This window comes from Gorilla gorilla, chromosome 2, assembly GCF_029281585.2.
Source record: "Gorilla gorilla gorilla isolate KB3781 chromosome 2, NHGRI_mGorGor1-v2.1_pri, whole genome shotgun sequence".
NCBI lineage: Eukaryota > Metazoa > Chordata > Mammalia > Primates > Hominidae > Gorilla > Gorilla gorilla.
In genome coordinates, this window is record NC_086017.1 from 91,676,036 (window position 1) to 91,703,216 (window position 27,181).

The following is a 27,181-nucleotide window of genomic DNA, read 5'->3' on the forward strand; positions in this document are numbered from 1 at the left end:
AGATGATGAGGAAAGAGCAAAGGAAATTAACAATAAGCAACAAGTGAGGTGGGAAAAGCAACAAGAGGAGGTTAAAATATTCTGGAAGCCAGGGAAAGAAAAAGGTTTCAAGAAGGTGACAGTAACCAGCTGTACCAAGGGGTGCTGACAGCTTAGGTAAGCTAAGAATTGTCCATTGTCCTCAACAATGTAAAGGTCACTAATACCCTTGACAAAAGCAACTTCAGTAAAGAGGCAGACCGCATACTTGGAGTGGGCTCAGGAAAGAACCAGAGTGGAGGATTTGGAGACCGTATTATAGATAACTTATTGAGGGAGAACTAATATAAAGCGAAACAGGTAAATGAACCAGTATCTTTTTTCTATGTCTGGAATGTCACCTACTTATGCCCACTTCACCACTTTCCCCAGTTAAATCTTAGTCGTGTTTTAGATCTCACTTGCAGTATTTGTTCTGATCTATTCTAAACTGATCAGACTTCTGATTATAGTTCCCTGTCATTTTCATTTTAGCTTTTATTATAGTTAAAAATAATAATCTGTATGAATGATGATGGGAGCAATGCCTATATGCCATACGTCATAAACTCCATGACACTGAGTGTTAGACTTCTTCGGTCTGTGGTCTTTTAGGTCAGCACCTCTTTAATTGTATAGAATCCCTTGGTGTCTTTTCTGTCCAGAGAGAATTATTCCATCCATTTCAGTCTGGAGGGAAGGGCAGCCCTTCTGTGAGTAGTAATTGTTGTACCAAGGGACTCTTCGGTGACCTTCCTAGATGAGTCAATCTCTTTCCAGAAAACGATGTGCTCTCTCACAATAATGGCTTTCATAGGAAAAGATTTTCTGACTAAAACATGGGCTCCAAATGAGTGACAATTTCAGCAGGTAACTGGACATTCTATATCACAAATCATCCCACGAGGAGTAACATAAAATCAAGGACAATTTCTAAGGCTGGAGGAGAAGAGAGTCTATGACCTTAGTAAAAGAAAATGTTCAGCTTCTATTAACTCTGTTAACCCTAAAAGGTTACACAATGTTATAAAAAATGAACAATTTCATTTTATTTCTTTAAATTATTAGCTCAAAATAAAAATGAACACAATGAGTCTCCGATTTTACCTGGAAGCTGCAAAGAAGCTTGTGATTTGGTAACCAAAGCTGGCATAGTAAGCATGCTCCATGATTGCCATCAACTGAATGCAGTTGTATCCTATATAAGGCAATGGTCAAATCTAAATTAAAAGCCACATTAAAAAAAAAAAGTAATGGGGAAAAAAAGCATCCTTATTCCAAATACATTAAAATTTACAAACAATCTAGAAGCTTTGGTCGTCTTGAAAAGTTCTACTACTTTAACATTTTTTTGTTTGACCATCTAACAACATTGGATAGTCTCTTAGAGCTGTATTCTGACTAGCTATTTGATATATCTTCATTTTAACAAGCAATAAATAATATGCAAATTTACTTAATTTGGTTTTAGCATATTAAAAACAGCAATCTCCATATGCTAAACATCAGTTACACTTGCAATATTCATACTGAAGATTATGAAAGCTAAATAAAAATAACCAATTGCATGACATACACTTTTTATTTTGACTCTATGTATTTCTATATATTTCAATCCTTTTTTCCATATAGCATAAGAAATAGCACCAAACCCTTATTTTCCATAAGATAGCTTTTTTTTTTTTTTTGAGATGGAGTCTCGCTCTGTTGCCCAGGCTGCAGTGCAGTGGCATGATCTCAGCTCACTGCAACCTCCACCTCCCACGTTCAAGCAATTCTCATGCCTCAGCCTCCCAAGTAGCTGGAACTACAGGTGCGTGCCACCATCCCTGGCTATTTTTTTGTATTTTTGGTAGAGATGGGGTTTCACCATGCTGGCCAGGCTGGTCTCGAACTCCTGACCTCAGGTGATCAACCCACCTCAGCCTCCCAAAGTGCTGGGATTACAGGCGTGAGCCACCACGCCCAGCCTGCAAGGTAGCTTTTATACAGTCAGCATTAATGCTTCTACTTTCCACTATATAATTTGCACCTAAAAAATTATTTCCAAGTTGCATATATGCATGTATGTGCACATACAAACACACATCACCTTCCTTTCTCCATCTGAATATGTTTTGCTCTAACAGTAAATAAAGTGACTCAAAAAAGTAGATATTGTGTTTTAAAAATCCGTAACATTAAAAAAATTCTAATATATTTTTAATATAAGCAAATAATCAGAAGAAAAAAGTATTGGTCTTAAAAAAGCTAAGAAAAACAGGTTTTTCTTCTTGAAGTATAATTTGGTAAAATGTTCGAATATGATTTCATTACTTTGGAAGTTACAGTTCTGTAACATACATAGTAAATATTCTTATTCTGCTCTCAAAGTCCAATTCATATAAGCTTTATAATTTTCTTAAGGTTTATATAAGCTCATTTTAATGGCAGTTCATGTAACTATACAACTATATTTGTAAATACACTTATAAACAAAGATATTAGATTAGTTTCATTCTTCTGGGCTGATACCTTGTATCAAGCACAAATTTATAGTTTTATTCTTAATTTTTATGGCATTAATCATTCCTGGATTCACTTTCATTCCAGGTACTAGTCTAGACAATTCAAACACAAAGATGAGTAAGAGAATCCTTGTGCTGCTGAACGTTCTGCAAGAACTGGGTCATAAGCAATTTATTACTCCATAATATGAAAGAATATCTCAAATATAATAATTTAGCATAATATCTATTAATTATAATTAATACTAAATACTCTATACATTTAATTAATTTTGGTTTCTGGAACCTGACTTTACCATCACAGATAATCCATACATAACTGAAAACTTTAACCATGGCTTACAATCCTTTCTTCTAGCCAAAATTTGGACTCCCTAGCAGAAGCAGCACAATTACATGTGCTTTATCCTCCTTCCTAGTCATTGAAGCAGGTGTTAAATATACTGTTGTATTATTTTAAATATCATTACCTATAAAAACAACAGATTTAAAGCACACTGAATCAATAATTCAGCAATATATTCTTTACTCTCCTGTTTGTTATGAAGACAGGATCTGTGCCATTATAGTTCAATACATGAACATCTAGCAAAATGTGTCTCACATAGATATTCTATAAATGTTTGTTAAATAAATCATCCAGGCAGGGGCTATATAAAATAACTGATACAAAATGAGTTCCGGGCACATTACAGATAAAAGATTTTTTTCCTTAACAGACTAAAATGAACAGGCTATAGTCAATAATCACTTAAATTGATAAAGGTTTCCTCCAGTAAAAAAGTAATTATGCTTACATATTTATCTGAAATTTTGGAAGTCATCAGTTCACATTACTTAAAATTGAAATTGGAATAATATCTTTAATTCTTATGCTCTATCTTATTCCATTTCTCCTTTCTATGCTATCACTATTACAGGGCAATTTGAGAAGCCTAAAATAAAATGCCTTTCTATTACATATTTAATCTCCTAACACAAAAAAGAGACACTTGTAATTAGCTTTTCTAATAAGAGAACAGACTCATTAAAATTTTATCTGAATAAAAATCACAGTTATTACTTACCAAGGCCTTTGATTCTTGGTAGTACATTGCATGTAAAATGTTTATAAGAAGCTACTTTTCCTTCATAGGAAGAAATTCCCACATGAGATTCATAAATTCTTAGACTCCGTGGCTTCTTTGGTCTGGAATGCTTAAACTACAGAATATAAAATTACGTATAGAGTTAAGCCAGGAATTCTGGTATGACACTACCTGATCAAGTATATTTTTAAAAAGTGGTGAATATACTAAAACACTTGGAACTATTCTCACATATAAAAGGCACCAGCTACACTCACTAAATTTTCTCTCAGGAAAAAGTCCTTATGGTCCTGCTAGTGGACCTATTTTAAAAGATAAATCATGTAATAGCTTATGCCTTATCATTGAGTAAAGATTTTTTTTTAACTTAGGCCTTAGAGAAAATGTAAGAGCCATGAAATACATATGTAATTATCTAATGCAAAGTATATATCAACAAACTCCAATGATTTGAAGGACAGAAAGTGAGTTCAAACAATCACAGAACACTTGTCACTAATATGGCGGTAAAAATTACCCTAGTTAATACATTCATGACATGGTCTTCCCTATTCCGTGTTTCTAAGGACATTGATCCTAATTCAAACCCTGAGAAATACTGCACTAAAGAGTCTCTGATCAATCAGAAATTGTAGTTTAAAAAAAAAAAACCAGTATCCCTTATAGATTAGTATATAGCAATTTAGTATTGTTTTCTTTAACCTCAAAAACAGACAACACAAAAACTAACTTCTATATGTTATTGGCTACAGAAGACAGACTATGATACTCATACAGTATAAAAGGAATACTATGATGTAAAATACTCAACTGTCAGTGAAGAGAAGCATTGAACATTACTATAAAAGTTATAAAAGTAAAAATTAACTTTCCTAGAAATATTGGAACAATAATTTATTTAAAGATTTGTTGTTCTCACTTCATATGAGTGTTCTGGATCCCAGTGTATCCAATCATAATTCACATTATCACCTTCACGAACCACATACTTTGCCCACGGTGAAATACGATACAAGATCTCTCCGCTTTTACTAGTAATAACTACCTAAAAAGAGAATGACATGTTATTGCTTTAAAATACATCCAGAACTCTGATAATACATAATGGTTTAGGAGCACTGCTACAAGTAGGAAAGGAGGACTGATCTTAAGAATCTAGACCACCATACAGATGTGTGACCTTCAGGAACATAATTCTATCAATGTTGGTTTTCTCATCTGCTGTTACTATATCATCCTTAAAGTAACTTCCAGCTTGAACATTTTATGGCTTTCTGGCAATTTCCACCACTGCAAACCAGCCATAAGAGTGCTTACTTAAACGAACAGTAGATACTAAAAAGACAAGAATATTATTTGGAAGCTTCTGTCAATCAATCAATCAATGGGAGAAAATCATCCTACTCCATTAAAAAAAGCAATCAGTGAGTTATATAACCATCTCTTTCATTTCCTTTCTATAGCAACTAATGAAAACATGTTCAGGAAGCTAAAGAAGAAAAACAGGTTTGATTAACACTTACAATGTGCACGCACAGACACATACATTTTCCACACCTTCTCAACTTCTTTTACCTCCTATTTGTTGTATTCTTTACCATATAAAACCAAACATTATCTCCTTTAATCTCCTTTAATCATCCGTTCACATATTTGCCAGCAATATGACTACTATTTTTGATAATAAAAAATAACAAATTTATTTTTTTAACTGAATCTACCATTAAGACTTAGAACTGAATAAATGATTTTGAATTTATCCAGCCATATAAATGGAATTTCCAAATGATTGAAATGATAGCTTTTTATTTATTTTATTTTTTTGAGACAGGGACTCACTCTGTCACCCAGGTGGAGCACAGTGGTGCGATCGCAGCTCACTGCAGCCTCAACCTCACAGGCTCAGGTGATCCTCCCAATTCAGCCTATCGAGGAGCTGGCACTACAGGCATGTACCACCATGCTCAGCTAATTTTGGCGGGGGCTGGGTTTTTTTTGTAGAAATGGGGTTTCTCTGTGTTGCCCAGGCTAGTCTTGAGCTCCTGGGCTCAAGTGATCCTCCTGTCTCAGCCTCCCAAAGTGCTGAGATCACAGGCATGAGCCAATGCAGCAGGCTGAAATTGTAGCTTTTACACAAAGTTGCCTTTTTTACTAAACTTTCTAAAAGGAGGTAGAATACAATTTTAAAAATCCAGATTAAAAGCTATATTATGTCCTCATCATTGAGGAGAACGTATTCTTCAGTCTCCTCTAATAGAGAAAAGATTAAGTACTCACAATTCTTAGTAATTAAATATTTGTATAATGCCTTATAGTTTATAAAGACTTTTACATTCTTATCTCACTTGATTCCAGAAAATCTTTGTGACCTAAATATTAAGTGAGATTACATAAGTTGCCAGAAGTCCCAAAATAACCAAGTGGCAGAGCCAAAAGCTCAACACAGAGCTTCTAATACTCACTTCTCTTCTCTGAACAGGCTTCCACAGCACTTCCTTCAGATGCCAAAAAATAATAAATTATGGTTTATGATGGAGAGGCCAAGTAAGTGGTGAAAGGAACGTCTAACTTACATGAATACAATTATTTCTCCTTCATTATGCCTCCCACCTATTAAAGCTAATCATCGCCAGGTGTTGCTATTATTCAAGCCATTATCACAAAACATGAATCAATAAGACCAACCTATTTCAATTATTTTAAGCTTAAAAAAAAACTCCCTTAAGCTACATGAATTTGTAGCATAATATGCTACAGTAATATGTTTAAGAAAGGGCCTTTTGCTCACTCATCAACCCAGAACAAGGTATGAGGAAACAAAATACTATAAACCAGTTTTCTGTAACTACCACTTTGGCTAATCTATCCACCTATGCTTTCTCTGTTTTGTAAACGGCTCTATAATACCTCCAAAGGCCGATCATAAACTAATAATAATTTCTAAAGGTGTCCGTTGGCAGAGAAAATACTTGCAATTTTAAGACATGAAGAATCTACTTCATGCTGAATTTAACCCCCACATCCTTTGGAACACTAATCCATTCATCTTGCTGTACACACAAATGTCTCCAGAGGCTACTGAGTGATGGGTGTTGAATGTTGAAAGGAACAATACCTGCATGGTTCTCTGATGCTCCTATATCTTTTGCTGGGTATGCCAAGAAGGCAAGGCCCTGACCATTGTTAATGGGAGCCATTTCTTAGGGCTGTCCTTCTAGCGAGAAACCTTCAAGGATAACATAATGATGCCCTTGAAGACACAGAGCTGCTACAAAAGAAGGGATTCTCCAGGCTCAATATTATCCAGCTATGATGTGAACCCAATGTGTGAGCAGCAGCCATCTGGGTCATATAGTGTCACCTCTATGCGGCTTGGAGGACAAGGGGAGCCAGTGAAAATATGATACCTACTGTGCCATGAGTAATAAAATAATTGTTCTCTGTTCTAGGAGTCCTGGGCCAGAATCGACAACATGGTAACAGGTTAACTTCTAAGTTTGTAGGTAGGGTAAAATCAAATCACAGACTTGACAAAGGAGTATTTGCTCATTCACTGAATAACTTCAATATTTTGTTTCCAAAGGTTCTGTCTTCTGCTACTCTAACAGTCATTTCTACTAGGGTTGCTTGTTGAGTGGAGTATTTTAATTTCTCCATTTTCTCCTCTCTTATTCATGGAATTGCAACCAACTGTTAAGGAGAGCAAAGCTTTCTACCAAATCCGGAACACTGACCTGTGATTGTTACATAATAAATATCTCTACTCTTTAGGCCCCTGAATTTTGCAAGTATTTTGTTATAGTAACTTAGGTTTTACTTACTAGTACATTTGTCTATAGTAGCTGTCTCACCTTGCTTTTCACTTTGTTTCTAAATTGTTGTAATCTTCATAACCAAATAAGAGTATCATAATAAGTCTAAATAAATTTAATTTGAGAGACACTGCAAAGAGTGAAGACTATAGCCTTTACGGACTAAACTTTGCTCACAAAACTCTTTTGGTGAGGGGGAGGGCACATCCTGCATTTGTGTTATGCTCCAATGAGTTCAAATTCCAGTCGGAAAAATTTTTAGAGAAAACTTTATGTCATTTAACTCACAACCTCAAAATGTCAGCATGCTAAGGTGCAAACTGAAAGAAAGAACTGGCTTGATTGATCTTTCAACAATAAGTCTGGTAGCTAATGTTTAAAAGAGTTCACTTGATACTGTCAAATGGGAGGTCTGATACACTGCTAGTGTGAGTATAAAGCAGTATAAAATTTCTGAATAGCAATTTGACAATCTGCATCAAAAATTCAGAAAAATTAATTCCAGGTCAGGCACAGTGGCTCACACCTACAATCTCAGCACTTTGGGAGGCTGAGATTGGAGGATCACTTGAGGTCAAGAATTTGAGACCAGCCTGGGCAACATAAGGAGACCTGGTCTCTACAAAATATTAATGAAAAATAAAATAAAATTAAGCTAAATTAAACAGCATGATGACACATGCATACAGTCCTCGTTAATTAGGAGGGAGAGGCAAGAGGACAGCTTGAGCCAAAGAGTTCAAGGGTACAGTGAGCTATGATCATCACACTGCACTCCAGCCTGGACAACAGAGAAAGACCCTGTCTATAAAAAAAAAAATTAAGCTAAAAGAAAAAAGTAACTTCAATGAATCAGCAATACTAATTATAAAAGCTTGCCTCATGGAAACAATCAAGATATGTGCTCAAAAAATGATACCCTTGTCTATCAGTCTTGGTGCTACTTCTATTAGCAAAGACAGAGTGACTGAATAATGTATAGTTGTTAAAAAATATACTATTTAAGCATATTAAAGGTTGCTTGCAGAAAAAGTCTTCTAAGTTATATGAAAGAATATATTGTATCTTTCTAATGTAAATGCACAAAAACTCACAGCCTAAAGTATTTTAAAAGATATAAAAATATCAATATGGTTACCTATGGGTAAGGGGATTGTTAGTAGTTTTTATTTTTTAGCTATACGTTCTGATATTATCACTTCATTTACTTGTATAGATTCTAGATTCCAAAAATATAAGCGGTTTAGTAAGGATTACAAATATATGAATCATCTAATCACACATACATCTGCAGAGTGTGCTACTTAAGGTGTACATCTTGCGTACCTTAAGTATATTAACACATTAAGAAATACAACTTAACAAAATATATCAAATTACTTGAAAGAAATATAATGGAAATAATACCATAATAATACCAAATAATACCATAATAATCCTTTTTAATGAGCCAAATTATTTATTTGACTTATAGGAGGTTATCATCAAAAGACATTATTAGATTACATAAATAATTTAATAAAAGAAACTTCTAACTGTGTAAAAGTCAAATTAACTTAGTGAATGGTTTAAAGTCAAATTTTATTTAGAACATGTCATTTAAAACTCAAATACACAATATAAAAAACAGTAAATGTTGAAGACAAAAAAGTGTGTGTGTGTGTTCATTCATGCTTGGAATATATTTTAAAATGCTTCTTGCAAAACACAAATTTTCCATGTACTGGAAAATTACTGAGACAATATGTTCCTTAGGTGGCCAACAGTTTTATATAAAAACATCAGATGTGTTCAGCTGGTTAGAAGTAACTGTTAGCATATTTTGAAAGATGGTAATGAATGTAGCTCTAGGCTTCATGAAGGAAAGTGTAGCAGGCTAACAGAAAACGCACAGTTATTGAATCATATAATTCAAATTGCCCCAATTATACTATGAATATCTCCTAATGTTGTGAGGAGAAGCTTTTCTTTAAAAAATTTTTGCTTAAAGCAGAGTGAAAAAAAAACATATTGATCAAGATAACTATTTGATAGGCTACAGGTCAAAGTGAATTATCAAACAAGTGATTTCTAACTTATAGAAAAATACTACTTGCACTTTTTTATTTCACTTTTAAAATTTCAGCTTTATTGAGTTATAATTAACAAAAATTGTATATATTCAAGGTGTAAAACAATGTTTTGATATACGTACACATAAACCCAACATATTTTAAGAACATGTATATTTTTTGTTTCTACCAATCAGATGAGATGATGGCCACAGAGTATTTGCCAGCTGTTAATCCTTTAATAGCTGAGTTGTCCTGAGTTCTGGAAGTTCTGGAAGAAACATGAGGGTGGTAGGAGTTGTACTCACAAAGTCCCTGAGCAGTACCTATTTATCAAATATTAAAATATTTTTATTTTAATAAGTATAGCCATACCAGTGTACAATGCTGAATATCAGTATTCTGTGTGCATATATATATGTATATGTGTATTTCCAATGAGACTGAAACACACACACACACAGAGACACACAGACAGGTCTGGCTAATTGTTATTTTTAGTAGAGAAAGGGTTTCACCATGTTGGCCAGGCTTATCTTGAACAACTGACCTCAGGTGATCTGCCCACTTCAGCCTCCAAAAGTACTGGGATTACAGGCATGAGCCACTGCACCCGGCCTATAATTAATTTTTAAGTAATTTGTAGAAGAGGGTGGAAGGAACATAAAAAAGAAAAAAGTGATCAAAAATTTGTAATTAAGTAGAAAAATAAGTGATATTCCAGAGGAAAAGCTAACAATTCTACCAATGACCTGAATCCCGAAGAAATAAATGTGTGTTTTTGTTATTGTTGTTGTTGTTGTTGTTGTTATGGAGTTTTACTCTTGTCGCCCAGGCTAGAATGCAATGGTGCCACCTCCACTCACTGCAACCTCTGCCTCCCAGGTTCAAGCAATTCTCCTGCCTCAGCCTCCTGAGTAGCTGGGATTACAGGCACCTGCCACCACGCCCAGATACTTTCTGTATTTTTTTTAGTAGAGGAAGGGTTTCACCATGTTGGCCAGGCTGCTCTCGAACTCCTGACCTCAGGTGATCCACCCACCTCGGCCTCCCAAAGTGCTGGGATTACAAGGCTGAGCCACCACGCCCGGCCAAATGTGTGTTTTTAATAGTCACAAATATCTAGTGTAAACATTATTTTAAAATGCATAGATAGAATTTATAATCGCTAAAACTTTAAAATAACTTAATACAATTTAAAGTAAAGCTCATAAATTTCATTTCAACCAAACTAATCTTTCACTACTTATCCTTGTTTTTGTTTTGTTTTGTTTAAAACAGGACCTATTTGTATAAATTCTATCCACAGCTCTGCTTGTCATTTCTGCTGAGCCAATTTAACATTAATGAAGCTTATGTGAAGAGTATGTGGGCAAGAATCTCTTTGCCATTGTGTGAGGCTGAAAATGGCCTCCCAAAAGATATCCACACCCTACGCCAAGAATCTGTGAATGATACCTTCTGTGACAAAAGGTCTTTGCAGATGTGATTAAAGTACAAATCTGGAAATGGAGAGATTCTTACTCCATTTCCAGATTCTGCAGGGGGGCAATCACAGAGGGAGATTTTACATACAGAAGAAGAGAAGACACTGTGACCCAGGAGGGAGAGAGTGGAGTGACGAGGATACTAGTGAAGGAATGCCAGCCACTTCCAGAAGCTGAAAATGTCATGGAACACATTCTCCCCTAGAACCTCCAGAGGGACTATGGCCCTGACGACAACTTGATTTCAGCCTGGTGATACTGATTTTTAACTTCTGCACTTCAAAGCTATGAGAGAATACATTTACATTATTTAAAGCCAACATATTTACACAATAGCCTTAGGAAACTAATACAGCCAATAAGGGAAAATTTGGAAACAATAATTTTTCTATGAATAAAATGGAAATAAACTTAGTTGAAATTTTTCAGTACTGGAAAGAGTTTAAAGATATAAGTTATCTTCATGAGTAGTCGAAATAATACATTTGTCTTGTGTTCCTACTCCCAAAAAGTAGACAAATATGTACTAATACGTTACAGTGAACTTCACTAAACAAGGTAAGTCTCCTTGATGATTCCCAGGTAAAGCAAACTCCTTCAAAATAAACATTGCTGAGTTCCAGACTTGAGAGAAGAGCCTTTAAAAATGTGAATTTGTGGCCAGGTGTGTAGCTCATGCTTGTAAACAAAGCAATTTGAGAGGTCAAGGCAGGTGGATCACCTGAGGTCAGGAGTTCCAGACCAGCCTGATCCATATGGAGAAACCCCGTCTCTACTAAAAATACAAAAATTAGCCAGGCGTAGTAGCAGGTGCCTGTAGTTCCAGCTACTCGGGAGGCTGAAACAGGAGAATTGCTTGAACCTGTCAGGCGGAGGTTGCAGTGAGCCGAGATCACGCCACCACACTCCAGCCGTCTCAAAAAAAAAAAAAAAAAAAAAAAAAAACAAAAAACAGTAAATTTGTAATACACAGTTTTTATACCTAGCCTTCTTCCCACGTAAGTATTTTCAAAGATTAGACAAAAACAATCACTGCATACATGATGTAAATGAAGCCTCTAAATTTACCATATGGAAAAGCAAAGGGAATATTTTTTTCCTATCCAATACCTGACATATTTGCTTCATTAAACAGAGATGAAACTATTTAAGTAAACAGATAATCGGTGAACAAAAAAAAAATACCTATTGAAAAAATTGCATTCTGAATTTCCTAACTAGGAAGATGAAAATCAGAAACACTCTTCATCGTAACTGCTAGTTCATTGTGAACTTTGAGTTTATATTTCTATTAATGGGGAATTAAAATAAAGAGATCACTAAAATTAAACAGACCTTAATATATAAAAGACCACTTCCTGGGTGAATTTTTCTAAAACTGTACATAGTTAATCGGTAAGATTATATAAATTAGGGTAATATTTAGGCTATAAATGACATTATATATTATTTAATTAAGCCTGCTATGGGTACCAAATAAACATAACTGTTTTCTTGAAATTATTTTAATTTTCTGTTAATTTTATCTGGATAATAAAGTTTATATATTTTAGAAATCTCTTTCTTTGCCTCATAATTTAGTTCATAGTTTTCAATTAATCAAATAAACTTATATAAGACATATGCATATAAAACCATCCTTGTGAGGCTCTTTACATCTACAATGTTCAGGAACTGAGAGAGGTGGAGAGAGAGAGATTAAATGATTAGATTATGCCCCTGAGCTCTTATATTATGCAAGACTGGACGCTATACAGGAGAAAAGAAGATATCCTGGCTAGTAGCTTAACTAAAAAAGGATAGAAATTAGTTAAACTTCTAAAGCAATAACCTATAGATCAAATTTCACTAGGTACCATTATTTTAGATTTCTTATTTTAAAACATGCCATCACAATGTATTTTTTTTCTTTAATAAAAAACAAGAAACCTTTCCAAGGTTGAATCCATAGCAACAGCTTGAATAGGACAAAGGGTTTCTCTAACAAAAATAAATACTTACAAATCATAATTTTAAAACTTCATTAAAGGAAAAGACTGAGTATATTAGCTATGAAAAATAAATCTGTAATGTGATACAAATGAGTGTCAGACCAGTTTATACAAAACTTTGGGATAACAGACACCAATGTATAGAACAAAAAAAAAAAAGACTATTTTTGAGGTATAACACACATAGCTTCTTTGTCCCTGACAACACCAATTAGAGAATTATAAATATATTACAATCTCATTTCTGTAACATGAGAAAGAAGAAACTGCAGAATATTGTGAAAGTAAATAAAGGTCAGTAGTCACTTCTGAAACCAGGTCCTGACTTAGAACGATTTAGAGAGACAGAAGCTTCTGCACCTATAAAAAGGAGTATTATCCCCCAAGGTTTATACCCTAGTTCCCCTATCTTCTAGCCTAGTTAAGGAGTATTACAATTGTAATATGTTTTTCTTTCTCTGCTTTTTTACTGAGGCAAATCTTTAAAGAAATAAAGAAACAACTAAGTAGGACTGATAAAGTGTTTGCTTCATTTCAAGTACATTACCTGAACAAAAACCTTACAAAGTGAGGTCACTACAAAAAGACAAAGTCCAAAGGGATTATTTGAGATTTAGGAAGCAGGCATTGAAAACGATATCCCTGAACAAGTAATAATAACCACTCCTAAGTGAAAAGAAAAGGAACAATGCTGAGATGTTGTAATCATGTAAAGATTGATTAGGTGTCTTAGACTAGAAAACAAATGAATTACACATGATACAAAAATGTGGGATTTAAACATCCAAGATATTGAAAGATCAATATCGTAATAAAAGAAAAAGGCTATGAAAAGGGGAAAAAATCAGTGAGTTTTCATTACTGAAAGAGTGTGCTTCAAAGAGACTCATCCATGTGCAGTGAAGGTTAGAATTCTATTAAGTAAACAGAGTTATAATCTGGTATAAAGCCAATAAAAAAAATCTAAGAAGTATTTTCAGAAGTGATAGGATAGGGGAAGCACTATCATAGGATGAGTTGAAGTTCTTTTAAAAACATTTTATTAAGTATAATTACAAAAGTCTATGTGGTGATAAATTCAATTATTTGAAGAAAAAAATATGATTCCTAAGCAATCATTCTTTTTTTTTTTTTAATTTTTTTTTAGACAGTCTCATTCTGTCACCCAGGCTGGAGTGCAGTGGCATGATCTCGTCTCACTGCAACCTCCGCCTCCCAGGTTCAAGGGATTCTTCTGTCTCAGCCTCCCAAGTAGCTGGGACTACAGGTGCATGCCACCACGCCAGGCTAATTTTTTTTTTTTTTTGTATTTTTAGTAGAGACGGGGTTTCACCATATTGGCCAGGTTGGTCTCAAACTCCTGAGCTAGTTATCCGCCCACCTCAGCCTCCCAAAGTGCTGTGATGACAGGTATGAGCCACCGCACCCGGCCCCTAAGCAATCATTCTAAGTGCCATTGCAATGAAGTAAAATATAAAGCATGGAGGGAAAAAAAAGAAATAACTCAACCCCTAAAAGAAATCTAGAGAAATTCCGAAGACTACACATAGAATACATAATTCTAAAAATTATAGGATCTTTTAAGAAAACATACAATTACGTATTCAATAAACATTAAGACTATTACATCCAAGAATATAGTTAATGACTATTAAATAAACAGTTGAGATGAATTCCTCTTGAATCTTTAAATATTCTTTACAAATTAAGGTCTCACAGGTTGGAACACTATCATTCTTTTCTCTCCTTTCTTCTACAAAAAAATCTGTATTTTGCCAGGTATAGGTGATATTAGAGGAAAAAGAACTGGAAATAGATATGTATGTACAATGATGAAAGTAAATACAACCATCAAGAAATAACAAAGCGATGAAATAGTTTGTATTATGGGAAAGAGATAATGACTATCAGTGAGAAGTAGCACTAGATATGCATCTGGATAATTTCTTGTCAATTGATTTTTTTAACAGCATTCCAGTAGGTTATAAAAGATGGTCAAGAATTGGAGTGACCTTTGGACAATGGACTCAGGCACTAGAGGTGGAAACAGTGATGATGGGAAGAAACAGTGGTAAATAATAGGATTCTACACAATGAAGCTTGCTACTTTCATCCTTCCTTGGTCAGATATATCTAAATATTTAAACATAAATGCCCCCATCTTGTGTAGATAAAGCCAAGGCACAAGGCAGCAAACTTTGAGCTTGATCTCTAAATGTGACAACTCCTCTGGAAAAGTAGAGAAAACTACTGAATAAACTAGTGAATATAATTCAGTCAATAAAGCACAGGTCTGGGAATTACTCACCTGACCAATGAGTGAGGCATGGGGAATATTCGTAAGATGAGACTCAGTGACCTATGGCTGACCATTTAAAAAAAATTGTATGTTCATGAGAACATATAATTTTCAATTTGAGCACTAGTCATGTGGGGAAATGTAATGCTACTGACATATTAGGATGGATAAAGATGAACATACTGAAGTGCAAAAAAAAAAACACACACATACACTGAACCACACACTTTAAATTGAAGAAAGTTAAACATTAATTTTGACATTTAACAAAAACTTAACTGTGATATTCAGTAAAAGAACCCAGCTTAAATGTAAATGTTTAAATCATGAATGAGATTGTATAGTATGTACTTTATCAGGAGAAAAAGGTTATTTCCTGTAGGCATACCTTTATTCATCATTATTTGAAGGTATATTTGGCCAAAGTGCAAATACTTTTATTAAACATAACCAAAAATAATGCCCACCTAAACAGTCACAAACTGTAATTTTCTTCCTTTTTCTGGCACAGCAATAAAAGATCAAATAACAAACAAAAGCTCTCTTGAAAAAAAATTGGATGACTACATAATTCAGAAGAAAAAAGCATGAAACATTTTTATTTTTTAAAAAAAGTATTTCTAAAGAAAAATGTGAGAAAGTGTTCAATTTTCCAGATTTTATAATTATATTTAAAATATACTATGCCCACATTGAAGGAAGAAAAAAAGATGATAAAATACAACATATTTCACAGTACACAGATACAAGAAAAGTAAGTTTGCTAATACATTTAAAATATCTATGGAATCAATGTTTACATTAAGGGATCAATCAGGAAACAGAACTTTACGGACAGTATAATTTTTTAGATAATGGTGATTCATTTATACAAGCATTAAATAAAACAGAGAAAAAGAATGCTTTTTATAATTATTTTTCTAACATGTATCCCACAACCACCTGTCGCATTAAACACTTGTTGAGATTGATTTGTATACTCCGACGTGCCTGGAATACAAACATTTTCCCCTTTAATTCAGTAAGAAAATATTAGGCTTTTATATGTATCTTTGACAGCAGTTTTCAACCCTGAAAAGCAGTAGGAACTCCTGAGGAATATCTTAATGATGCCTTAGCCTGATTTCTAACCACTGCCACCATCCTACCAATTGTTCTTGATTCAGATTTTGTGACCTGCAGTCTAGTGCTTTAGGAGATAAAAGCTAGACCTGAGAAGGTAAAAGACAGAGTAGCTACAAGTACCAGTGTTCCAGTAACAAAATGATAGATCTTTATTTTTAAATAATAATAACAATAAATTATCATAAAGGAAAGAAAACATCAGGTTACAGGGAATATATTTCCTAAAACCCTGGTAATAATACTTTTGCAAATCATAAATATTTTGCAATAAAATTTGTCTCAATCTCTACTTTGCATTTTAAATATATTTATGTTTTAACAAAAATTTACAATTATATTTAATCCTTCATTGCCTAATCTTCCTACTAATTTATTTATTTTTTTAATTTTATTTATTTATTTTTAGACGAAGTTTCGCCCTTGTTGCCCAGGCTGGAGTGCAACGGCACAATCTCGGCTCACCGCAACCTCCGCCTCCCGGGTTCAAGCGATTCTCCTGCCTCAACCTACCGAGTAGCTGGGATTACAGGCATTCCCCACCACACCCGGCTAATTTTTGTATTTTTATAGAGACCTGTTTTCTCTATGTTCGTCAGGCTGATCTCGAACTCCCCACCTCAGGTGATCCACCCGCCTCGGCTTCCCAAAGTGCTGGGATTACAGGTGTCAGCCACTGCACCCGGCCCTTCGTACTAATTTATTATTCTCAAACAATAAAATTTAAATATCTTCATAAACTCAAGTTAATCTCACTTAAATTATCGAAGGCTTCCATGCTGGCTCAGAAATTTATCCATTTGTTGTCCTGAGCATACCTATGATTGTCCTTAAACTCACATCATTCACTTATGAAAAAGTTTCCACTATACTTGGGAATGCTGTCATAAAAGAGTCTGGTAAATTTACTCAAGCCTCTGATCTTACCCTGTTGTTCTAACCCATCAATATTTTTTAAATTTTGCAATTTCCATACTATGCATCACATCAATCATTTTGCCAAACATTAACAGTTTTGTAAAAAAAAAAAAAAAAGAAAAAAGAAAAAGAAAGTTACCAATGTTACTTTAAATGCCATTACTAAAACTTGATACTTTTCTTCTCAATACATAATTCTTATTTTAAAATTGTAGCAGATATTGGCTCTTTAGTCAGTCAAACTGCCTTTCTGCATTCTTTCCTTGTATTAGAGAACATGGAAAGCTTAAAAATCACATTTTTCTCCCTCCCTTGCAGCTAGATTTCAACATGGTTAATGAACTCATATAAGAAACGGAAGGAAGAAACAAGTACATGAGGTAGATCATATAGGGATCAATTGGTTTTGCCTGAGAATGCAGAGTGATGCTTAATCTAATAAAATCCATTATCTACATAGTCACAAAGAGTGGAAAACTCAAAGATAACTATCGAGCTGATATGGAAGTGCTAGGAAGGGAAAAGTATGGTCCCTTTAAATAATACAGAAGAGGGAAGGGAAGTGCTGGGTAGAGAAAGCTGGGTCCCTGGCTAGGGCTCCACTCCCATGGACCTAGGTGAGCACAAGCACTCCTGCCCTTCCAGCCCAAATGTTGCATTTTCCAATACCACCCTGGCCCGCCAGGAACCATCATGGGCCTATAAAAACCCAAGACCCCAGCGGGCAGACACATAGATGGCCAGACGTCGAGAGGACCACATCAGCGTAAGCAGCTGGAAGGCAGGAGGACGCGGAGGGGGCACGCCAGCTGAAGAGCACCCTAACAGACATCAGCATGCCCGCAGGCCATATACTGGTGGGACAAGACAGAGTTTGGCCGGGGCAATCTGAGGAGAGCCAGAGCCACTGAAGGGCCCAACTCCAGGGGAAAACCACCTCCCTACTAGCTCCGCCATCAGCAGAGAGCTACTTCCTCTCGATAAAACCTTGCACTCATTCTCCAAGCCCAGATGTGATCCTATTCTTCCAGTACACCAAGGCAAGAACCCGGGATACAGAAAACCCTCTGTCCTTGTGACAAGGTAGAGGGTCTAATTGAGCTGGTTAACACAAGCAGCATATAGACAGCAAACTAAAAGCACACGGTAGCACACGCCCACTGGGGCTTCATGAGCTGTAAACATTCACCCCTAGGCACTGCCGTGGGGTTGGAGCCCCACAGCCTGCCCGTCTGTGAGTTCTCGCAGAGGTTGGAGCAGCCGGGCACTGAAGTAGTGAGCCACACCCCCATCGCGGGCCCTGTGAGGGGGACAAGGGAACCTTTCCCATTTCAATGTCATCATTAATTAGTTCATGACACTAATAATTTCCATTTGTACCTTCCTACACATAATTATGTGCACATTCGGAATCAGCTTTTTCATGAGAAATAATCATAAAAAGGGGCTGTGCATAGAAAAAAAATATTTTCTCCGTGCATTTGGTTTCAAAATTCAAATTTTAAAATTTATTTTTTATAAGCAGAGTTTATTACAGTTATCATGCAAAAAGATACAGAAGTTGGCAATACCTAGGAATGGTAGGGGCAGAGAGGATGAAGAGGAGGGGGAATCTGTATTTCAACTAAGATGAGAAGCAGTACTCTTTTTATGAAAAATAAGAAGAACATAATTTGACTTAACCTAGGACCTCATTTCAGAAGAACACAACACATCTGGAATATCAGAAAGTTTGGAATCAAAGTAAGTTTGAGAGAAAAGTGGAATAAGGTTCACATGAGCAAAGCTGGAGGCAGAACCTGGATTGAAGGCTTAAAGAATGGTAAGGAAATGACAGAGCCTGGAAAATTAAATGGCAAAAATAGAAAACTTGAATGTGTCAAAAAAAAAAAAAAAAAAAAAACCTGCCAGCACTACGAAGACAAATAGTACAGATATGTCCAAACCTGAGAGCAGCTGGGCCTAAAATGCCCCAACATTTTGAAAAGAAAAAGAAAACCAACAAAATTTCTTCAGATGTTAAAATTATTTTTATATAATAACTCATTATTAATTTTAAAATGAGTTCATGTCTCAGGATCAAATGGAAAGAGGTCCTGCTCAGCTGAGAACAATGTGTTCATGAGATTGCTTATAGTTCTATTCACATGAACAGATATTTGCAAAAATCACCCACTGTAATTACCAGTGCAAAACATTACGGATTATTATTTCATTATTATTATCACTTCAAACCTCTCAACATGACTGTAAATGTGACTTCTTAAGTCAATGACATAGAATTGGCAATCACAAACTAACTATATTTAGCATAATGACAGAGTAAACCTCGTTTAATATAAATATGCAAATGTCAATGGCATTATTTACAAAGGCAACAAACAAAAGCCATCACCTGTATATTCTTCAATTTATATTATTTCATTACATTCTAGTTTGTATATGAAATAATGCCTATTCTGAGAGAATTTTTTAATTCAAAGGAAGTTTGCAACAGTGTTTCATAATAGTAATAACACATTTATAAATACACACATATATATTCACATATATTATACTACACATCCATTTAATTTCTGTAGGTTGAAGTAGTGTTTTTAACCTCTTAGAAATGCTGATTAAATAATTTCTTTAAGTAATTTATGAAAATTAAACAAATGAAAATTACTAGATTGATGTTAGACATGAGACTTGTTGGCCGGGCGTGGTGGCTCACGCTTGTAATCCCAGCACTTTGGGAGGCTGAGGCGGGCAGATCACGAGCTCAGAAGATCGAGACCATCCTGGCTAACACGGTGAAACCCCGTCTCTACTAAAAATACAAAAAAAAATTAGCCGGGCGTGGTGGCGGGCGCCTGTAGTCCCAGCTGCTCCAGAGGCTGAGGCAGGAGAATGGCGTGAACCCGGGAGGCGGAGCTTGCAGTGAGCCGAGATTGCGCCACTGCACTCCAGCCTGGGGGATAGAGCAAGACTCCGTCTCAAAAAAAAAAAAAAAAGACATGGGACTTGTTAAACTAAAATAACCTACTGTCAGCTCTTGTAAACATTTTCTTTCTACATTACATATAAGTGGTCTTCTCGGGATATGTTAATGGTTAATTTTAAATTTTAAATCTCAAGCACTTCTTTATAATCTGTAGGCAAAGTTACATAGGAGTACACAGAAAAAACAAAAACCACATCCCGCAAAACACTCAACATTGTTGAACAATTTACAGGGTAAATTCAGAGCACTTCTATGACCCAAATGCAGGAAGCAGGGAGGGTAGAAAATGAACATTTTGTTCTTCTAAGCAGCGGTAATGAAGGTGGAGCCCTGATTTTAATACCTCAAGAAAGCATACAATTGTTATAAAATTATGTTAGCTATTATAAGAAACAGATTTGAGTGATCTAGAATGAGTATATTAATACATTTTATTTCTTTTTATAATATTCATATCAAAGTCAAATGCTTAGCCAGAATAAATATTAATTTATACCTTGTAGACATCACTCTATTAGTAATGGGTATGGACTTGATTCTTCAAGTAACTAACATAATAATGTACCTTTTGAGATTTGCATGATATATTAGGAGGGGTGCAGCAAACTGAAGACTAATAGGCACAGTATAATCATATTTTTATGATAATAAAAAGCATATAAATACAGGGAGGCAGAGGACAAGGGCAAGGACAGTTAACAAATGCCTAAAAACTGATGAGCAAGAATACCCATAAAATCTATCAAGAGTGGATGGTAGCCTGGAGGGCCAGGCCATTAATGATTATAAGAAGGGCTACTTTTCTTTCCATATTTTTTAAATTAAGTCCTATTTTTTAAACAGACATTATGAATCATGTTGCATAATGACAGAAAAAGTAAAACTGACTCTCTTCAACTAAAAATAAAGGCATTTCAAATATCAAAATAAAAAGTTTTCCTGGGTTGAAACACATGTCAAATGTCCTGTTGTTTTCCACACATCTAAAGAAATATACATGTGCATATATGTATGAAAGTTTAACTTTTTATTAATGTAAAAAATTTCCAAGGAAAATCTATTCCAGAGAAAAATATTATTTTTAAATCTGTATGTTCAGGAAACTATGTAAACTGAAAATTTGAAAAGAACAATTTAAACTCAACCAAAATGCCATGCCTTGGCTTTCCAAAAGAGGGAGATATAACTCCACTGCCACAAACATATCAATGTGACACATAAATGATCTACTCAAATACAGAACTTATCTAGAAAATAATTTTAAGGAAAAACTCTAAATTATGTGTTTATTTTAGCCTTATGATTTTAATTGCCTAAAAAGCACAGTTAAATCTATGAAAAATATCATGATCTACAATAATAAAATGAAAGCTGTTCCAGCTCCTTTACAGAGAGCTCAATTGTAGAATAAAAATGTGACAAAAGACTTATAGTATTTAGATTTTGAAAAATAGGTTTAGAGATGACAGATGTCAGCTACTAAAATTTGTACCTTCTGATTGTTATTTGAAAATTAAAATTTAGTATTATTCTGAACTAGAGACAGAATGCTACTCATTTCTACAATGATTATTAAAATTCTCTTATTTCCTTGAGCAGTGGTTTGTTGCTCTCGTTGAAGAGGTCCTTCATATCCCTTGTTAGCTGTATTTCTAGGTATTTTATTCTCTTTGTAGCAATTGTGAATAGGAGTTCATTCATGATTTGGCTCTCTGCTTGTCTATTGCTGGTGTAAAGGAATGCTTGTGATTTTCGCACATTGATTTTGTATCCTGAGACTCCACTGAAGTTGCTTATCAGCTAAAGGAGTTTTGGGGCTGAGATCATGAGGTTTTGTAAATATAGAAACATGTCATCTGCAAACAGAGACAATTTGACTTCCTCTCTTCCTTTTTGAATACCCTTTATTTCTTTCTCTTGCCTGATTGCCCTGGCCAGAAGTTCTAATACTATGTTGAATACGAGTGGTAAGAGAGGGAATCCTTGTCTTGTATCAGTTTTCAAAGGGAATGCTTCTAGCTTTTGCCCATTCAATATGATATTAGTTGTGGGTTTGTCATAAATAGCTCTTATTTTTTCTAGGTATGGTTTATCAATGCTTATTTTATTGAGAGTTTTTAACATGAAGGGATGTTGAATTTTATCAAAAGTCTTTTCTGCATCTACTGAGATCATCATGTGGTTTTTGTCCTTGGTTCTGTTTATGTGATGGATTACATTAGTTGATTTACATATGTTGAACCAGCCTTGCATCCCGGGGATGAAGCTAACTTGATCTTGATGGATAAGCTTTTCTGATGTGCTGCTGGATTCGGTTTGCCCGTATTTTATTGAGGACTTTTGCATTGATGTTCATCAGGGAAATCATTCTACTATAAAGACACATGGTCATATATGTTTATTGCAACACTATTTACAATGGCAAAGACATGGAACCAACCCTAATGCCCATCAATGATAAACTGGATAAAGAAAATGTGGTACATACACACCACGGAATACTATGCAGCCATAAAAAGAAATGAGATCATATCCTTTGCAGGGACATAGATGAAGCTGGAAGCCATCATTCTCAGCAAACTAACACAGGAACAGAAAACCACACACCGCATGTTCTCACTCATAAATGGGAGTTGAACAATGAGAATACACGGACACAGGGAGGAGAACAACACACACCAGGGCCTGTTGTGGGGTGGGGGTGAAGGGAGGGAACTCAGAGAACGGGTCAGTAGGTGCAGCAAACCACCATGGCACACGTATATCTATGTAACAAACCTGCACATTCTGCATGTGTATCCCAGAACTTAAAGTAAAATCAAAATAAAAAATGAAAATAAAGCTATATTAATCAAAAATAATAATAATTAAGATAACAGGTATACACTGGTACTGTTCAGGCAAAGCAGAATGTAGGGTGAGCCAGTAATAAAAGTACTTACTGTATCGAGTTCTTGTAATGAGTCAATGACAAAATATATGTAAATTAGTTAGCTGTCAATGGGAAACATTCAGTAAGTGGTAGCTGCTTATGTTGATATTTTTCATGCCTCCTACTTTGGCTAACAAAGCAAAAAAATCGATGAGCTGTTTATTCTTATCTTTTAATAGATGATGCTGGGTCTAGTAATGAGGTAATGAGTGTTTAATAATATAATCATACAGAGCCCTCTTTGAGAGGGAAAGGAGCTTTATGTCTATTTAGTTATGTTTATTATAGTGATTCTCCACCAAAAGAAGGAAAATCTGTTTTTCAAATTTAAAAACTTGAAACAGCCCATCATGCCTCTTCCACACACCTAGCTCCTTAGCTTGATAGTTACTTCCACAGGAAGCTGCTTCTACTGAGTGGACTGTGTCCTAGCTCTTAGGCTTATTGGAGCAGATAAAAATTAAAAATAACTCATTTATTAGATTATTTCCTTAAAGGCAGTAATTTTTAAAATTCTGATTCCCTATGCATATTACAGTACCAGGTACACAGAAGATACTCAACACATATTTGTTGAACTAGTGAAAATATGAATAAATAGAACTCAGCAGCTAAAAATCAACCTTATGAGGTCATAGACTATAGTGTAACCCTGCAACCAAAGCTCCACTATGATTGGGAACTTTCCTCGGCTTCAAGTAGAACATTTGAGGGTCACAGAATCAAGGAATTCAGAGATTTCACAGCTGCAGCTGGTGCCAAGGAGCTGTTTGCTATTTAGATTAGTTCTCTTAGTTAATTGATTGTAACAAGTAAAAACTCAGTAAAGTTAATCTGCCAATTATCTCAAAAAAATAAAAAGGAAACAGGCAGGAAAAATTTCTGCAACACTTTTTAAAAAGTAGTAAGTTCAGTTCTCAAAAAAAGTTCCGAACCTAAAATAAAGGTTAAAAAAACAGCCATTAAGACCTAACGCAGCAATGAAAACAATAATAGTTGCCTTGCCACAGTTTCTATAAAATTAGCCCTTATAAACTATCGAAGAATCAAATTATTTGATTTACTTCTTCAAAGACTGAGTCTCAAAATGGCTTTAACACTCAATAAATATCTTTTGAGTGTCTACTCTGCCAGGCACTGTTCAAAGAATTGAGAGTATACAGGAGTAGGAAAAAAAAAAAAACACACAGCAAAGGCCATGCTCCCATGGAGCTTATACTGACATGGAAAGGGGATTATTTATATTAAATTTTAATTCCTCTTATTGTATACTATCAGTATTTTTCTCTTTTTCACTATAGATTAAAAGGAACCTTGACTGCCATCTCTTGCTAAACGTCTTCTTATTCCAAACAATATTCTTCTCTGCTTACTATTATAATGTGTGGCAATATCTTATTAAATTTTACATACACTTATAATTTCATTATTTATAAAATATTTTTAACAACCTACAAAATAAACATACTGTGCATTTTGATTTAATATATTTAAGTAACTCTGAGTTAATATTGTTAAATAACAAATACCAATAAAAACAACAACTCAATCATAGGATTTATCATGGTAAATGTCTAAGGAAGGAAGACACAAGGGACATGGAAATATTATATAATTATATGACCATGGAGTAAAATCAAGTAAGTGTGAAAAGATTTAGATCGCTTCTCTTATAATCAAATGCCTTAAATCTGTAATCCAGACTTTGGAACCCATCCTTCAGACATCCCTTGATGAGACAAGAGCAGCCGACTCTAACTGCTCTGCAGACCTTGAATGCAAAACCACATGGTCAATGAAAGCAGAGGGAGTGTGGAGGACGCTCAGCCTGCCTCCAACAGGGAGACCCCTGGGCTAATTCAGGTGGCTTTATCACAGAAGAATATGATAAACAAGACCATACCACCAGCATGTCAGAGGCCAGAAAGAGGAAGAAGCAGAAGAAGCAGTCTCCAAAATGCATGAGCGTCCAACACAGCATCCCCTCCCACATCAATTTCACCCGACCTCTTTACAGATAAAAATCCTCTCTACATTGGCCGATTTGAAGACAGGTTTCATTTTTCCATTAAACTTTCCGTTTCCCAAGCTAAAGCTTTACAATTACTCAAAATCACTTTTAATATATCATTTCTTATATAAAGTTTCCAAACTTGTGATAATAATACAACTAAGTTTGGTTCCTTACCAGCCAAACAATTCTAATCTAACCCAGTTCAACTCAAGACTTCCTCCTAAATTTTCCTCTATTTGTACATTTAGACTGTTTCTCCCACAATTATCATGCATCAGTTGTACATTCTAATAGTTTAAATCAAACTTGGCAAACAAGATAAAAAGAAAATGATAAGTTCAAGAAAAAATAGGAGGGAGGAAAGTACCTTTAATTTGGATCCATGAGGCACGAGTACAGATTTATTCTGCTTTGGTGGGATATACAGCTCCCATTTTCCATAATCCAGTTTTTTATACGGGTATGAAAATGGATTCCAACCATCTAAAAAAATGAAGAAGATCAGTTAACAACAGCATGATAGGACTAATAGTTAATGAATTTCAAGAAAAAGAAAATACTGCTTTACTTGCACAAAAAATCAAATTGTCTAAAATAATTGTTTTCTGAAGTGTTAATCAAAATACTAGTGGTTTAGAAAAGGCAGGTTATTCTTAATTTATTTATAAAAAATACATTTTAAAGTGTGCTTTTGCATTTTATAACTAAAGACTATAACATTGTCAGTTGTGGTTTCAAGTCTAATACTTCTGTCAATAAACAGAACGCAAAAGAAAATGATGGATCCTTTTTTTAGAAAACACCATCAACAAAGAGACATATTATGAACAAACAGAAATGTACATGCCATGGTAGAAAAATAATGACAAACCATTAAAATCATATAACATTTACTGAATTTCATAAGAGTGTGACAGAGCTGACATAAAATCTAAAGAAATGCCTTAAGCAAGAAAGGTAGAAGGTTATATAAAGTACAGGAAGTAAAGAAAAGGTGGAATGCAGAACGTGGAAGAAAGTAAAACCAACAAGAGCAGACTCACACACACGACACTTAACGTATCATAAGGGAGGCATTAAAAACCAGTGAGTAAAGGACACACTATTTAATAAGTGGTGCTGGAACAATTGGTTATCCTTATGAAAATAAAATAAAATAGATCTCCACCAACTAATATGTCCCCAAATCATTTGAACATGGATTAATACTTATACATGATAGGCAGAACCATAAAATGCTTAAGAAAATACAGAGAAATATATTTACAATATTGGAGTATAAAAGGTTCTTTAAGTAAAATATTTTTAAAACTATAAAACTTTAAGACTGATAATTCTGACCATTAAAACTATAAGCTTGTCATCATAAATAGATGAATTGATAGAATGACAAGACAAGCTATAAATTGGGAGAATACATTTGTAGTGAATATACCAACAGAGAGAGAGCATCCATAATACATGAAGAACATTGTAAGTCAATGAGACAAAGAAAACAAGTCAAGAGAAAAATTGACAAAAAATATATTCAGGAGAGGACACTTGAATGGCCAATAAACATGTAATGATACTCAAGCTCACTGTTTAATCAATCACAAATTAAAACAACAATAAGATATCATTTCGCACTCAGGACATTGGCAAAAATTAAAAGTTTAAAAATATCATCTAGTCAGCAACGATATAAAACATTGCTGCTGCGGGTATCATTGGTAAAAACAACTTGGTATCATATGTGATGCAAAACTGAAGATATCTTAACCCCATAGCCCGACAATTCAGCTCCCAGGAAATAGTTCAGAGAAATTCTCCTAAATGTACACAAGAAGGCATTCAAAATTATTCCCTGAAGAATCTTTTGTCATAGCCAAAAAACTGGAAGCTATCAAAATTTCAACAGCCACAATATGGGTAAAACCTTGTAGTATAATTAAACAACTGAATGCTATATAATGG

At 34.7% G+C, this 27,181-nt stretch overlaps 1 protein-coding gene across 1 annotated transcript in view; it reads right to left on the reverse strand.

Moving 5' to 3' along the window:
* GBE1 (1,4-alpha-glucan branching enzyme 1) overlaps positions 1–27,181 on the reverse strand; it is a 274,004-nt gene that overhangs the window by 157,314 nt on the left and 89,509 nt on the right. Inside the window, exons 3-6 of the mRNA XM_055383606.2 lie at positions 25,593–25,708; positions 4,533–4,658; positions 3,593–3,728; positions 1,126–1,216 (exon numbers count right to left, since the gene is read on the reverse strand). Of these exons, the coding sequence (XP_055239581.1) occupies positions 1,126–1,216; positions 3,593–3,728; positions 4,533–4,658; positions 25,593–25,708 (469 nt within the window). The remainder of the gene's footprint in view (positions 1–1,125; positions 1,217–3,592; positions 3,729–4,532; positions 4,659–25,592; positions 25,709–27,181) is intronic.